Source organism: Canis lupus, chromosome 14 (genome assembly GCF_011100685.1).
Source record: "Canis lupus familiaris isolate Mischka breed German Shepherd chromosome 14, alternate assembly UU_Cfam_GSD_1.0, whole genome shotgun sequence".
Taxonomy (NCBI): Eukaryota; Metazoa; Chordata; class Mammalia; order Carnivora; family Canidae; genus Canis; species Canis lupus.
The window spans coordinates 11874033-11887840 of NC_049235.1; the positions used below are offsets into that span (position 1 = coordinate 11874033).

At 39.4% G+C, this 13808-nt stretch overlaps 1 protein-coding gene and 1 long non-coding RNA gene across 17 annotated transcripts in view; one reads left to right on the forward strand and one right to left on the reverse strand.

Annotated features, from left to right (window-relative positions):
* LOC102157206 overlaps nt 1-13808 on the forward strand; it is a 60947-nt gene that overhangs the window by 7034 nt on the left and 40105 nt on the right. Inside the window, exons 1-2 of one of the 2 annotated variants that reach the window (XR_005369340.1) lie at nt 1086-1595; nt 7315-7479. This is a non-coding gene — a long non-coding RNA (uncharacterized LOC102157206). Of the gene's footprint in view, nt 1-1085; nt 1596-7314; nt 7480-13808 lie in introns of those variants that run through there. The other variant, XR_005369341.1, reaches the window with a different exon arrangement.
* ASB15 (ankyrin repeat and SOCS box containing 15) overlaps nt 3667-13808 on the reverse strand; it is a 64007-nt gene continuing 53865 nt past the window's right edge. For 12 of the 15 annotated variants that reach the window (XM_038556658.1, XM_038556652.1, XM_038556653.1 and 9 more), the window contains 2 exons: nt 11925-12093; nt 3671-3845 (listed from right to left, as the gene is read on the reverse strand). In XM_038556658.1, the coding sequence (XP_038412586.1) occupies nt 3704-3845; nt 11925-12093 (311 nt within the window). In that variant the 3' untranslated portion in view covers nt 3671-3703. Of the gene's footprint in view, nt 3846-11924; nt 12094-13808 lie in introns of all 15 variants that reach the window. The other 3 variants (XM_038556662.1, XM_038556660.1, XM_038556661.1) reach the window with 1 other exon arrangement.

Genomic DNA, 13808 nt, shown 5'->3' on the forward strand with positions numbered 1-13808 from the left:
GAAACTGATCTCTTGAAAAATCACCCCAGATAGTTTAGTGTTCTCATTGGAACAACCCAGAATACATTTAGTCTTATGTGAGTTTCTTCTCTCAAATCTTGGATGGCTGACACATGACTTTGGAAATGAATCTGGAAGAGTTTTGCCCTGTAACAGCATCACTGGAAAAAAATTATGGCTTCTCAAGGACAGTACCTTCAGAACAATGGTCCTTAGATATCCTAGTACATATGTTACAAATCACTCTGATTGCCATCATAATTACAACTCATGGGTAATCTTAGTTCACTGGACCCCTCTCTAAGTATTCTCCACAAACTTGAAATCCATTGGATGAAACTCTGCTGAGCAATTAAACATAGCCACTGGGCCTGGCCAGACTTAAGTATGAGAAATTTAAATTTCTTTGCAACTTTATCCACTTTGAGGAAAAAAGACCTTTTCCCTTGAGGAAAAAAAAATCCAATCAAATGTGTTCTAGGCGTCAGCATTTTCTATTTCAGGATTTTTTCCCCGCTTGATTACATTGTGTTTTGGGGTAGAATTGCTTTTAGAGTCAATAATATCCAAGCCCTTTGACAATTAGCATCTTTTGTTAAAAAAAAATACCTATTTTGGGGAGTATTATTTTTATGGTTTTCGATTCACAATTAGATATACACGATTTCACATTATATTGGCAATTTCCTTTTAGTGAAAACAGAGTTTCCTCTTTCAATCTTTTCTCTTTTGGTTTCCTCTTCAAAATGCTATCATTTGTTTGTTTGTTTGTTTGTTTGTTTGTTTATTCCATACACATTACCAAGTGTCTGCTGTGTAGATAGGTACTGTGCTGGAAGCTAGGAATACACACAGAAAAATAGAAATTGATCTGGTCCCTACCCTCAGGAGTTCACACTCCTGGGGGAGAGGCACACAGCTGACAGTAACACAGTGCAGTGACAGCTCAGTCACCGTGCCAGTAAAAGGAGAGACATGGAGTACAGATGAAGAAGCAACGCAGCCACATGGGTGGAGTTGGAGAAGGCACAGAAGCTGATAAAGAGCTTTCCAGGCAGAGATAGCCTCTAAGCAAACGCAAAGGGGTAGGAAAGCAAACAGAAAAATAAAACCTGGGGCGGTGTTCCACATAGGGGTGGGGAGGAGGTAGGGATGGGCAGAAACGGACTCTGGCTCATGTACTATTTCCAATAGAATGCCTTGGTATCTTGCCCCTCAATCTCCTCCTCCTCCTCCTCTTCCTCCTCCTCCTCCTCCTCCTCCTCCTCTTCTTCTTGTTTTTAACAGCCACTAGCATCATGGTAGATGCATATAGATGTTGAACACTTTTTACTTCAAAGGCCATGTCAAGGAGTTTTGGACTTTGTTATCATCTACTGTTAAATGGAAAACTTCAGTGTTTCCCTAGCTATAGTTGGACCTCTTCAACACAGGCAACAGTTAATCCCAGCAAGTATCTTAATATTAATGGAAACTCAACAGAAGTAAAACTCATCAGCACCTTCAAAACTCTGTAATACCCGCCCTGCCGGCAGACCTGGTATTTGAGTAAATAGTGTTTATAGGCAGTCATCGGAGACCTCCTACCTCCTCTCGTGAGTAATAACTACGTCAGCCTAACACTCTGCGTGGCTGGAATTAATTACTTTGCCTGTGGTTTATGTGCTTTTGGCTCTCAATGTTTGGAAGTGTTGTGAGGCTCTACCAATTATTTCTGTTTTAACCTCCAAGTTTCAGGGGTGCCTGGGTGGCTCAGTTGGTTAAGCGTCTGCCTGCAGCTCGGGTCATGATCTCAGGGTCCTGGGATTGAGCCCCGCATTGGGCTCCCTGCTCAGAGGGGAGTCTGCTTCTACTTCTCCCTCTGCCCCTCCTCCTGCTGGTGCTCCCACACTCTCTCTTTCTCAAATAAATAAAATCTTAAAAAAAAAAAACCTTCCAAACTTCAGGAAGAATTTGGTAATTTCAGGAATTGTTTGTATTTCAAAATATATAGGTATTTCTATTTATAACCACACAACAGAGTTAAATGAATGTATTATATGAATCTCCTTTTTAAGAAAAATCTCATATCTCCAGGTCCTTTGTTTTATTCTGCAAGAGGCCCTGTTCAGTCTCAGATTTAATAGGAGTAGTTTCAGTGATATGAAAGGTCCAGCTTTACAATGACGTGTTATTCTATTGAGCTAAAACCGATCTGCATTTAGATGCCTTGCCTGCACCTAACACTCAACCTGCCCCAAATTAATACTTTGATTTCCCTCTTTCGGCTTCCCCTACCCCACATGCAGACTTCCACATTTCTGCGAGTGGCATCCCTACCCCCTCAATTGCTGGAGCCTGTGTGTTACCTTTTGGCTCCCTCTCTTGCCACCATGGGTATGTTCAATCACAAGCCTGGACTCTTGGACGTTAAACAACCCTTGAATCCCCTGCTTCATTTCTGACTATTCTCCTCTGTCTGAACTTGAGTCTTGCTGTCCTCATTTTCTTGGAAGACTGACATTTTCCCCTTTTTCACAATATAGAGTAATTTTTTAAAAAAATTCCAGTTTAGTTCACTTATAGTGTTATATTAGTTTCAGGTGTACAATATAGTGATTCAGTAACTGAACATTACTCGTTGTGCTCATCAAGAGAAGTCTACTTTTAACAGAGTAACTTTTTTATTTATTTATTTTTAGATTTTATTTCTTTATTCAAGAGAGACACACACACACACAGACAGACAGAGACCGTCAGAGGGAGAAGCAGGCTTCCTGTGGTGTGCCCAATGTGGGATTCGATCCTAGGACCCTGGGATCATGACCTGAGCCAAAGGCAGATGCTCGACCACTGAGCCACCCAGGAATCCCCAGAGTAACTTTTTAAAAACACAAATCTCCTTGGGTCATTCTCTGCTTAAAATCCTTGACTGGCTCCCACTGTCCTTGAGATCTTTAATGTGCTCTGTGTCTCCTCCAGGACCAGGCCCTGGTTACATCACAACTTGCCATTGGGGTCACTTCCTACAACACTCACATTGTGCTTCTGAGCCCACCCACACTTGCTCCATTGTCCCCAAGCATTGTCCATGCTGCCTGCTGTGCCTGGAATGCCTTTACTTCTTCTACCAGGCTCTGGTCTTACCTAACACTCCCAAGGAGAGGCTTCTGATGATGCTGGAGGCCAGTTAGTTTTCCCAGCTCCCACAAACTGCATTCCATGCGGCATCCCACTTGGGATGGCTCCTTTCAAATTGGTCTTTGCCCTGAAGGCATATTCTGAAGGCGGTGCCTACCCCATTCACTGTCACCAAGGCTTAGTATAGTTATAAGGTGTTCGAGAAGTATGTATAAAAACCAAGCCAGATGAATTACTGTATAAGCAGGAGCAGATTTGAGTCTTACAGAGCTTGAAGATTATACAGTGTTAAGACTCTTTAAGAGCCTCTTTAAGAATGATATTTTAAAACTGTAACTACAGAATTAGTTATCAAAGTGAAGCTATATTTAAAACAATAATAGAATCATGACAAGCTACTAGGTCTTAGGTGATTTAAGCTTCTTTCTTCTGAGGTCCCTTAAGCAGTTTACCAAAAATGCTTATAGAGAAGGGTGGCCTAATTGTAACCCAGCTTCTCAGCTCCCCTGCCCCGCCCCCACAGCACCCTGCTACTCCTGTAAACCCCAATACTCACATGGGCCCAGAAGCTCCTGCTTTATGGTCAGTCATCTCCTGAGTTTGGTCTCCAACCAATGAACAAGCCCAGCTGGACACAGAAGTGTTTGTATTTCATGATGGCATTCTTGCTCATTTCATGAGTACCTTTCTTGTTTAAATTGTCTTCAATTTGCTGATGAGGAAACCTGGAAATCCTATGTGTTAGTGTCATTTGCAAAATTGGGAAACTGGAAATTCTCTTATTCTTGCAAATGTCAAGGATCTATCTACTGCTAACAAATGTTTCCTCACTTTTACCCTTCCTCTACCCCTGCCTCCCCCCTACCTTTCTAAAGGCTTATCTAATTCCTTTCAATGTACAGGTGCAAAATTCGTTTCTGAATGAGATCTAACATATTTCCCACTTACACAGAAGGATTGTGGTTTTCAACATTTCCTGCAGACAGTTTGTCACAAAGCTGCTGAACTAACGTAATGAACCCTAAGAAAGTGGAGCATCTGACTTTACCGCCTGTCTGTTAGAAGCGTCTCACATAGCTCCTGGGGGAATGTCAGGCAAAGGTCAGGCTCTGGACACACAACAACCAAACAGGCCACAGGGTTCAGATGAGAACTGGCGCTACCCTTATCAAGTCTTCGCTCTGAGGCCTGGCAGCTAAGCAGATCTCCAAGCTGTGCCTGCCTATGGTAGTAACCATGAATCAAATTGAAAATTATTAGTGCTATTTATAAAAATGTTGTCTTGCAACTGTATAACGTTTGTTGTTCGCAGAATGCTTTCACATACAATGTGCCAGGCAGTCTTATGTACTACTATGATCTCCATGTCATCATTGTGTGTAGCTACCACTTACTGTGTGTAATGCAGCGCTTGGTGAAATAGATACTATCACTACCACTTTACAAAGGGTGGAAGTGGGTTCTGAGGCCCTGAGAGGTTCCAAAAATCTCTTGATCTTGAGGCATACCCAGCCAGAGAGTGGTAATTGTGGTTATGTACCAGAAGTCCAAGCTGCTTCTCATTTTGAGATTTACTCATTTGTCATTTTAAAATGTACCCAAATGAAAGACAGATGGGATGAAAGACAGAAATTTTTGATAGAGCATCTGATGCTTTGCCTTATGTAGAGGAGGTTCAGTTTTCGTTTGTTGAACTAATTCAGACATGTAAAAATGTGTCCCATGCAAGCAGATGGACAGATGCATGGATAATGTGAAAACCGTGAAGATAAAAACTGATTTCCAGAAAAAAATTCCAAAGTGAGGAATGAGGAGCTGAACTTTGTCAGGTCTTTCATTTTAAGCTGCAGATCGTGAGTGTGGAATTCCACTTGTGAAACAAGAGCAGATTGGCTATATATTATATAAAGTTCTGATAAAGGAATTTGAACCTGGGGTGTCCTGGAAGGTCTGAAGCTCCCATTCATTCCAGCAATTAGTTATTTGTTACCTCGAGTGTTTACATTACTGTTTTGGACAGATTTGTTCACTGTGATATCAGGAAGAAGGATGTGCATGGAGGGCCTGCTCCCAAGACATGGATCTTTCCCTTGGGATGGCTCCCGGCTCAGGTTCAAGCCCACTGTCCTGATCCTGGACTCTGAGTCCTGCAGGGTAGTGGTGTCTTAAAGGGTAGAAAAGCTGACATCCTGCTATGAAGAGGGGCTAAAGAATAAATTCAGAGTGAAAGTCCAGGAATATGGGGACTCGGTATACCCTGTAACAGGACACTTAATGCTGGAGAGCTGCTATCTGGCTACTGAGCTGTTGCATTTGCAATTTTATCATGAAACCCAAAGGCACTGTCCTTTCACAGACTCACAGTTCCTCAGTGACTTGTACCTCCAGAGATGGCCCTGTGTTCTTGAGATTCACCACCTTTTGAAAATTTGTCTTCTCTCATTGCCAAATGCCACAGCCCCTTTACCCTGTTCCCCTTTCCGCTGTGGCTCCCCAGAGAATCAGAGCTAGTTTTCAAGGGTGTTACAAAAGACCCAGCCCAATGGCAACATGATTCCTGGCCAATTCATGCCCCCAGCAGAATAGGAAACCTTCATCTTTAGTTCTCCAATCTGTATGTTTCTATATGTTTTATAAGTAGCAACAACAACAACTACAACAACAACAATAATAAGAGATGGGAAAGTCGTATTACGATCAGCATGCAATGTCAGAGGTTGGCAGAAAGGCTACATTTGCCTGGGTTGAGGGCCAGTCAGACTGGTGAAGGAAGGTAGCAAGCATAGCACTGCCCTTGAATGCTGTGTCATCTGCTTTTAATGGTCTTATCAGCAGAACAAAACTAATAAATCATGTGCTGCTAGCACAAGAACCAAGTGCTTCCCTCTGAGCCAGATGATTCCATTGTTTAGCTGAGCTACCTCAGTGAGATTGTAAACACGGCATCGCCTGTCAGGGAGAGATGTGCGCCTCCTGTTTTTAAAAAGCAATTTATTCAGTTTCTTTTATATGCCATAAAATTCACTCACTGTAAGCATAAAGTTCAATGATGGTTTTCAGTAAATTTATCAAGTTGTACAGTTAGAACATTTCCAGTATCCCACAAAGATCCCATGTGCAGTCAATTTTTGTTCCCACCTCCAACCCAGGCAACCACTGATCTGTTTTCTGTCTCAATATATTGTTTTGTCGGGGCATTGTATACACTTGGAATCATACAATAGTGTTCTTTTGTGTCTGACTTCTTTCACCTAACCTACTGTTTTTCAGATTCATCCATGTTGTAGTGTGTTGCTAAATAGTATCCCATTGTATAGGTATACCATATACCATATTGTATTTATTCATTCATCAGTTTATGGACATTTAGATTGCACTTTTTGGCTGTTTTGGACAATGCTCTCCTAATCTGAACTAAAAATGATGGGGTGGTAAGAGCTTGGGATTTGGACAGGAGTTTCAGGTGTCTCAGCTCTGGTGTTTACTACCTTAGTTAACTGTAAGATTGTTTTCCTTTGTGCAAATGGTTAATACCATCCCTTTCCTGCTCCTGAAATCATTGTAAGAATCAAGCAAGATGCTGTATGTGGAATGCTTTGTGAGCTGTAAAACACAGAACAAGTGAAAGCCGTTGTTATTAAAGTCGTCTTTCTAGAATGTATTAAAATAAATGAGCTGTTTCTCAAGAGTCTTTCCACATTCATAGAATGAATGATTAAACTTTTGAGCTACAGGAAATATTTAGTGTTTCCTTCTATAGACTTGGGATTCTCACCATCTTTTCCTTACTAAAGCCTGTTGTTGAGAAAGGTTTTAAATATCATTCCACTTCTCTTAAATTTACTTGCATTCTAAACCTTACTTTTGATTGTCAAACAAAAGGTTTTGTTTCTTGTTGAAGAGAAAATCTGCAGCTATGCTAGAATCACTGTAGAAGTTGGACTCAGTAAAACAGAAGTTCAGGTTTAATCAGGGAAGCCTCCAATCCATAATTCAATATAGCTTCTTGGGTACTTCAGGTAACTGTGCAGAGCAGAACCCTGATGAAGGGTCTGGGGGCAGAGCTGAGCTGGGCTGAGGGCCTTGCCAGGAGTCAAACCTAAGCAAATGTTACCATCCTCCAGTCAAAGGGGATTAGAATTGTCACTTCATTGAAACAATATTAAACCAATTGGGGTAACTGTATCTTTACAGGCATTCAGACATTCAGGAACATAGATTGTTGACCACTGAATGTCATGTCTAGTTATTTGACTTCTACAAAACATGAAGAAAATACTTTCCTTGAGAAGCCAGTGCCGACTTTACTTCAAACAGAAAGAACCGGATACTGGTATCTCACACCCACTCCATCCCAAGGTAAGTACCACATTTAGCGCCCTCCACACCTTCTACCTTATTCAACACTGTGGGCTGCTTCCAAGAAGTTTTATCTTAAATCTCATTGCGAGATCTGGGATGGAAGACATCCAAGGCCAGAGAAATGGCTGTTCCCAGTTTACTGGAATCTCAAGCACAGAATGTGAGTACCCGTCAAGTGCCTCTGGTAGAATCACTAGCCAATCTGATATTAGAACTCAGGCGCTCCCAGTGCCCAGATTCAAATTACTAGACTGTCCCCTTCCAAAAACAGCAAATCCCCAGACATCTCTAGCACTCCCTGAGGTTGCAAAACACAGGCCACTGAGGTCAAATAAGTATTCCTTCTACACATCTTCTCCCCTGAGAAGCCTTCCTTTTTCAACAATTGGTGATGAGGGATTTACTAGCAAAAGCAGAGGTGGGGTTTTATATGCTTGGGACAATCCTCTGCTCTTTTCATTCCGTCAATTTTCTCAAAGTATTTATAAATGATAATGAGATGCCGTATACATTCTAACATTATTTTTCATATTTTCACACATAAGCATGACAATCTGCAGACATCATAAAACCAAGTTTCTTTGCTTTTGCAATTCTGGCAGGGGCACCACCGCTATGTCATGATAATGGTGAGAACACTGGTTTCACATGCACTCGCTCGATATTAGATACAGTGTTTATATAATTATCTCATGTCCAATTCAAGATCAGGCAGCTAATAATTGGTTCAAACTCAGGTCTACTTGGCTATAAAGTATGTATTTTCACCTCCTGCACTATATGGCACTGCTAAAATGCTATACTACAGTTCACCAATGTATGTGTAATATATGTATATATGTCATGTCTATGCTCTCTGTGTGTATGGAAGTACTGATATGCATATAGTGTTTCATTTTTGGCTCATAAAAAACATGAAGCAGCTTAGAGTTTTTATATGTTCTAAATAATTTCTGACTTGGAAGGTGACTATATACATGAGAATAATGTGACTTGAAACCAAAATTTGGGTAGTAATGTGTGGCAAAAGGTCAATGACAAGGCTTGCGTGTGCTCACTGTGTCATAAAAGACTCCATCTTTTTTTGTAGTTTCCATGCTGTCTGACACACACGTACTGATTTTTCAAAAGCCTGTATCAAAGGCAGTGTTAACCATGAATGTTTGCTTAGCACACTCCTCACATCTTTTGCACTGTCATCCTATTGCCTAGAAACATGTCCTGTGACCGACTGAAATGACTGAATCACGTTCTTCAGGCGGCACTTGGTTTTCATGTGTTCATAAAATTATTTTAAGTCAGAAACAGAAATACTCTTTAAAGATTGCCTACGGAAAAACTAAACAAATCACACTCAGATGAGAGGACAGAGCTACTTCTTTCCATTCAGGCTCTCCGTAGGATACAAAAAAAAAAAAAAAAAAATCCACAGTGACCTCATGCACATATTGGCAGCATGGGGCAACGTCATCAAAACTCTATCATGGAGATTCCACCACAGTGGCTCAACGCGTACCACTGTACAATGGCTGGCTTTTCCTAAGCCTCAGTGGGGAAGAAGCATCTGTTGCCCTTTCCTTGATAAAATGACATATTCTAGGAGAAAAAGTCCTGATTACATAGAAATTAGTTCCCCTTACCACTCAGCCCACTCAAAAGCAAAAGCACTATTTGGAAACTTCAAAATATAAGAAAAAAGATTAAATCCATTTCAGATATAGTGATTGTGTATCTCCTGCTTCACAAGTATCAGAAGAACGACTTATAAAACTGATAACATACACTATGAACTTGTACCTTTACATACAAATATTTCATGAATATATTTACATAAAATACACTAAAAATGTCACAGCTTCAGTGTACTAGATTTTATTTAATATCCGAAGCAATATCTTTGAATGTACTTACACAAAAATCCATTAAATAAAATGCCAATGCCTTAGTTTATTTAATATCTGAAATATCACATAGCAGACTTACATCCCCAGTATTGAGGTTTCTATTTACTTAGAGCAACACTTACAGATAATAATGCTTTTTAGCCACAATTAGGAGAACAATAGAGGAATCGTGCAATGCCATACACAAAACATTATAGTTTGAATTAAATACTTACAGTTCAATTTATATAAAAATATTATCCTCTAGGGAATTCAGGAAGTTGACACTATAGCTCTAGTTGTACAGGTTTTTTTTTTTTTCATGTTTATTTATCTTTTAAAGATAACTAAAGCTAAATAATACAATTTGAAACATTCACAAACCAATCAGGTATCACCATTGGAAAAATAAAGTAACTCTAATGATAAAAATAAATGTAAGGAAAACACATTACTAAAATTGAAGAAAAGCAAATCTAAATAATTACATGATTAAGGTTACGTAACCAATTCACAGATTCAGAACTATCAGTTTACCATGATAGTGATGAGGTTACTGATTATTTTTGTCTGGGTCTTACACAAAATTTCTCATTCAGTATATTCAACAAATAATTACTGAACTTTCTCTGTGCTCTAGGGAATGTGTTTAGCTCCAAGAAAACATTGGAAAACAGACCTAGCCCCTGACCTCGTAGAGCTAATAGTCTACTGGGGCAGGCAGATGAGAACATGGGCACCTGTAATACAGCCTGAGAAGTCTGTGGTGGGGCCTCCCATTCTATGGGAAGGATCATCTAAGCTGAGACATGGAGAAGAGGTGGGAGGGGAAGAAGGAGATGGAAAGAGGATTCCAGGCAGAGAGAGAGAGAAAAAAAAAGCAAAGATCCTAAGGTATAAGAGAATATGGTCTATTTCTACAACAGTAGCTCCCAAACAAAGGACCTCAGATATTTGTTGGGCCAGAGTGAAATTTTCATCCATTAATGGGGAAATGAAGACAGTGTGGTAGATCTTTTCAAAGCTAAAGTCATTCAATTTTAATAATTGGGTTCAGGACCAACTGGTTTTCTGGTATTAAGATGGCCCCTCTTTTATGAAATGACAGTGACAGTAGGTGATAGATTTAAAAAAAATAGATGAACCTATTTTTAAATTAGAAAAACAAAAACTACAACTATAGGTGTATAAAATCTGTAAACCTAGGAATCACTCTTTGAAGAATAGAACTTCTAGCAGGTGTTTTATATGGTTAAAGGAGCGGGGTGAGGGAGAGGTCAAGAGATAGAGCTAAGGAGGAAGGCAGGGATTTAGATCTGGAAAGGCCAGGAAGAACTTTGGACTTTATCCTAAGAGCAATGGGAATGATTTTAAGCAGGGGAGTGAATCCCTACTTAGATTTCTAAAAGATCACTCTGGGATGTTGTGTGTAGAATGTGTGTTAAATGGAACAAGAGAGCAAGAAGGCAGGCCAGTTACGCAGAGTTATAGTACCCCAGGAAAAAAGAAGATAATAGCTAGAATTAGGGCGAAATCAGTAAGATTGAGTAGAAAATGTCTTCAAGGGACAAACTTAACCAGGATGTGGTGATTTGTTACATTGGATAAGAAAAATAGGATGATCAGGGCTGACGTCCAGGTTTTTCCTTAGGAAACTGACGATACTTGGGCTTAACTAGTGAGCTAAGCTAGAAAGGAGCCTTATTGTGGAGGAAGGTAGTGAGTTCATTTGAGGACATGTTGAGTTTGAGGTGCCTTTGTGTTTAAAAGTCCATTACAATACTTGTTTACATAGGATGAGAGAAAGAGTTGAACTTCAGATATAAATTTTCTAGGCAATAAATTTTGAAACCATAGACATGGATTACATTTCTCTCAGATAACATAGCATAAGAAGAAAACAGGACTTAAGACATATACTGACGGGTTGGCAGGAGATAAGCAACACAGAAAGAAGCCAGAGACACGCAGTCGGTCCGGGGAGGTGGGAAGAGAGCCAAGAGAGCAAGGTGTCCTGAAAACAAAGGCAAAACCATTTCAAGGAGGGAGCAGACAGCAGTGCCAGATGCTGCAGAAATCAGCTGAAAGGACAGAGGAAAGCTCATTGAAATTAGCAACGAGCCAGTTGTCAAAGACCTTGAGAGGCTGTGGAGGGAGCTGAAGCCAGAGGATAGTGTGTGCATCTGTAGGCAGGAAGGAGCGCTTTCATGCAGTGTGGGTGGAAAAGAAGGGAAAGAACCCGCAACTGCTTGGAGATGTGGTTTTGAGAAAGTGGTTCTTTGTTTTATAAACACAGGAGAGATGGATATTGTAGGAGACACCTGATAGGAAGAATTTGAAGACTTGCTGGAAGTGAAGATAATTAATAGAAATTCACATACCAAATATTGACCAGCTTAAAAAATCGCTATGTGAATTAGGTCTTTAAAGATGTATTGTTATAAAATTGTTAATGGATTTAAACACCCTTAAGAATGTAAAACGATTCCACGAAATTCTGAATGAATCCCATTTTAAAATATCTTTTAAATCACATTAAAATATTATTTTTAAACTCACGGCAAATTTAGCTCTTGTCCATAGAGATCATACTCTTTAAATAATATGTATCTTTGGATGGTTGGTGGTAGATGGAGCTTCTCCATTGAGGCTGGCTGGCAGAGTCGCTGGAGTCCCATAAGCCTTCGAATTTTTAACCGGCACAAATGCTTCAATGAGCAAGGATTCTCTAAAATGTTGGGAAAAAATAAGCAAAAAATAAAGACAATATTAGTAGATTGACTTGTAAGATACAGACTGTTTTAGAATAGTATTAAAAATGTCATTCTGAAAAAAACAAGTATTAGCAACTGGCAATTTTAAAAGAAATTCAAGGTGCAAATTAAGCATCCCAGACCTCTCCTCCAAAATGCAGTCTCCATGAAGACAAACATTTTGCTTTTCCCAGTGTCAGGAAGAGCCTGGCTCATCCTGGTGTTCAGCCCGGATATGTTAAATGAATGAATGGAATTTGACTTAAGAAAGCAACTGCTCACTTCTATTTATTTTTTAGAATTGAGTACTATGGAGTTTTATTTATTTACTTCCCCTCTCGTCTACCAATCTTTCTGATGCATAATTATCTAGGAAATGTGATGGAAATTATTCAATCTTAGGTTTATTTCAGCACCTGACACCTAAACATTTTATATTTTCAAAAAAAAATCTAACATTACTTAAATATCTGATATTGGATTTATTCACAACTTTTTATCTATATTTCAACACTGATATATTATCTCGTAGTATGAGCTAGTGAAAAGGCAGCAGAGGACATGGTTTTAGTTGTGGGCTTTGGACTGTTGGCATGGATTTAAATCCTGGCTCCACTTAGTATCTGTGTGATCTTGAACTTAACCTCTGGATCTCAGTGTTCTCACCTGTGAAATGTGGATAACAATGGGACCTACCTTGTAGAGTTGTTTGAAGATAAAATAAATTAACTTATGTGAAGTATTAGAAACCTGGTTGGCACTTTGTAACCCCTCAATCGTGAACTATCACTCAACTCAGTAATAAAAAACATCATATTTCCAGTGCCTTTGTGATTATAAACAAATTATCTTCTTAAAAAAGTAAAGCAACGTTTTTTAAAAACTATGGAGGCAAAATTATTGTTGTTGAAATAGTCAAATAAGACCATCTTTAAAAAATTACATTTATTTTCTTCTTTAAAACTATATCGTCTTACATATGTCTGGAGGAATCCTGACATCCAGTGGTTAACCATGCTCACAGCATTCAACTGACTTCCATTCCAGATGCATGAATGGATGATTCAAACAACAAAACACCTTCCTGGTCTTCTTCCTTAGATTTGCCTTGCTACAGTCATCACAATTGGTGATTCTTTTGTGATAAAAACATATGGATGATTAATCACCAGTTAGAAGCAACCTCTGTTCTGCCTATGGACAGGAATCATAGTGGTATTGGAGAGAGTGGTTTGAAGTAAGACAGGGGTTTCAAATGTGCCTTGTTGTTTTCTAGTTACAGAACTTTGGGCAATTCACATCTTTAAGATCTTGGGGTTAGTTTTTCCTCTTACAATCTCCAAAATGTTTTAACATTTTTACTGTAACACAGCTACACACACCTATGGCTTCATGAGTGAATCTCATATTAGTGATTATGAGATGAACATCTGTAATCACCTCCCAGGCTGTAAATAGATGAATTTTCCCAGCCGTCCCAGAATTCCCTCCACAATCTATTGCAATCTTCCTTCCTTCCTCCCCTATAAGTTACCACTATTCTGACTTTTATGATAATCACTTCCTTTATTTTTTATTAATTTTTTAAGATTTTTTTTTTTTTTTTTTTAAGTAATCTCTACACCCAGCACCGGGCTCGAACTTACAACCCTAGATCAAGAGTTGCAGGCTCTACTGACTGAACTAGGCC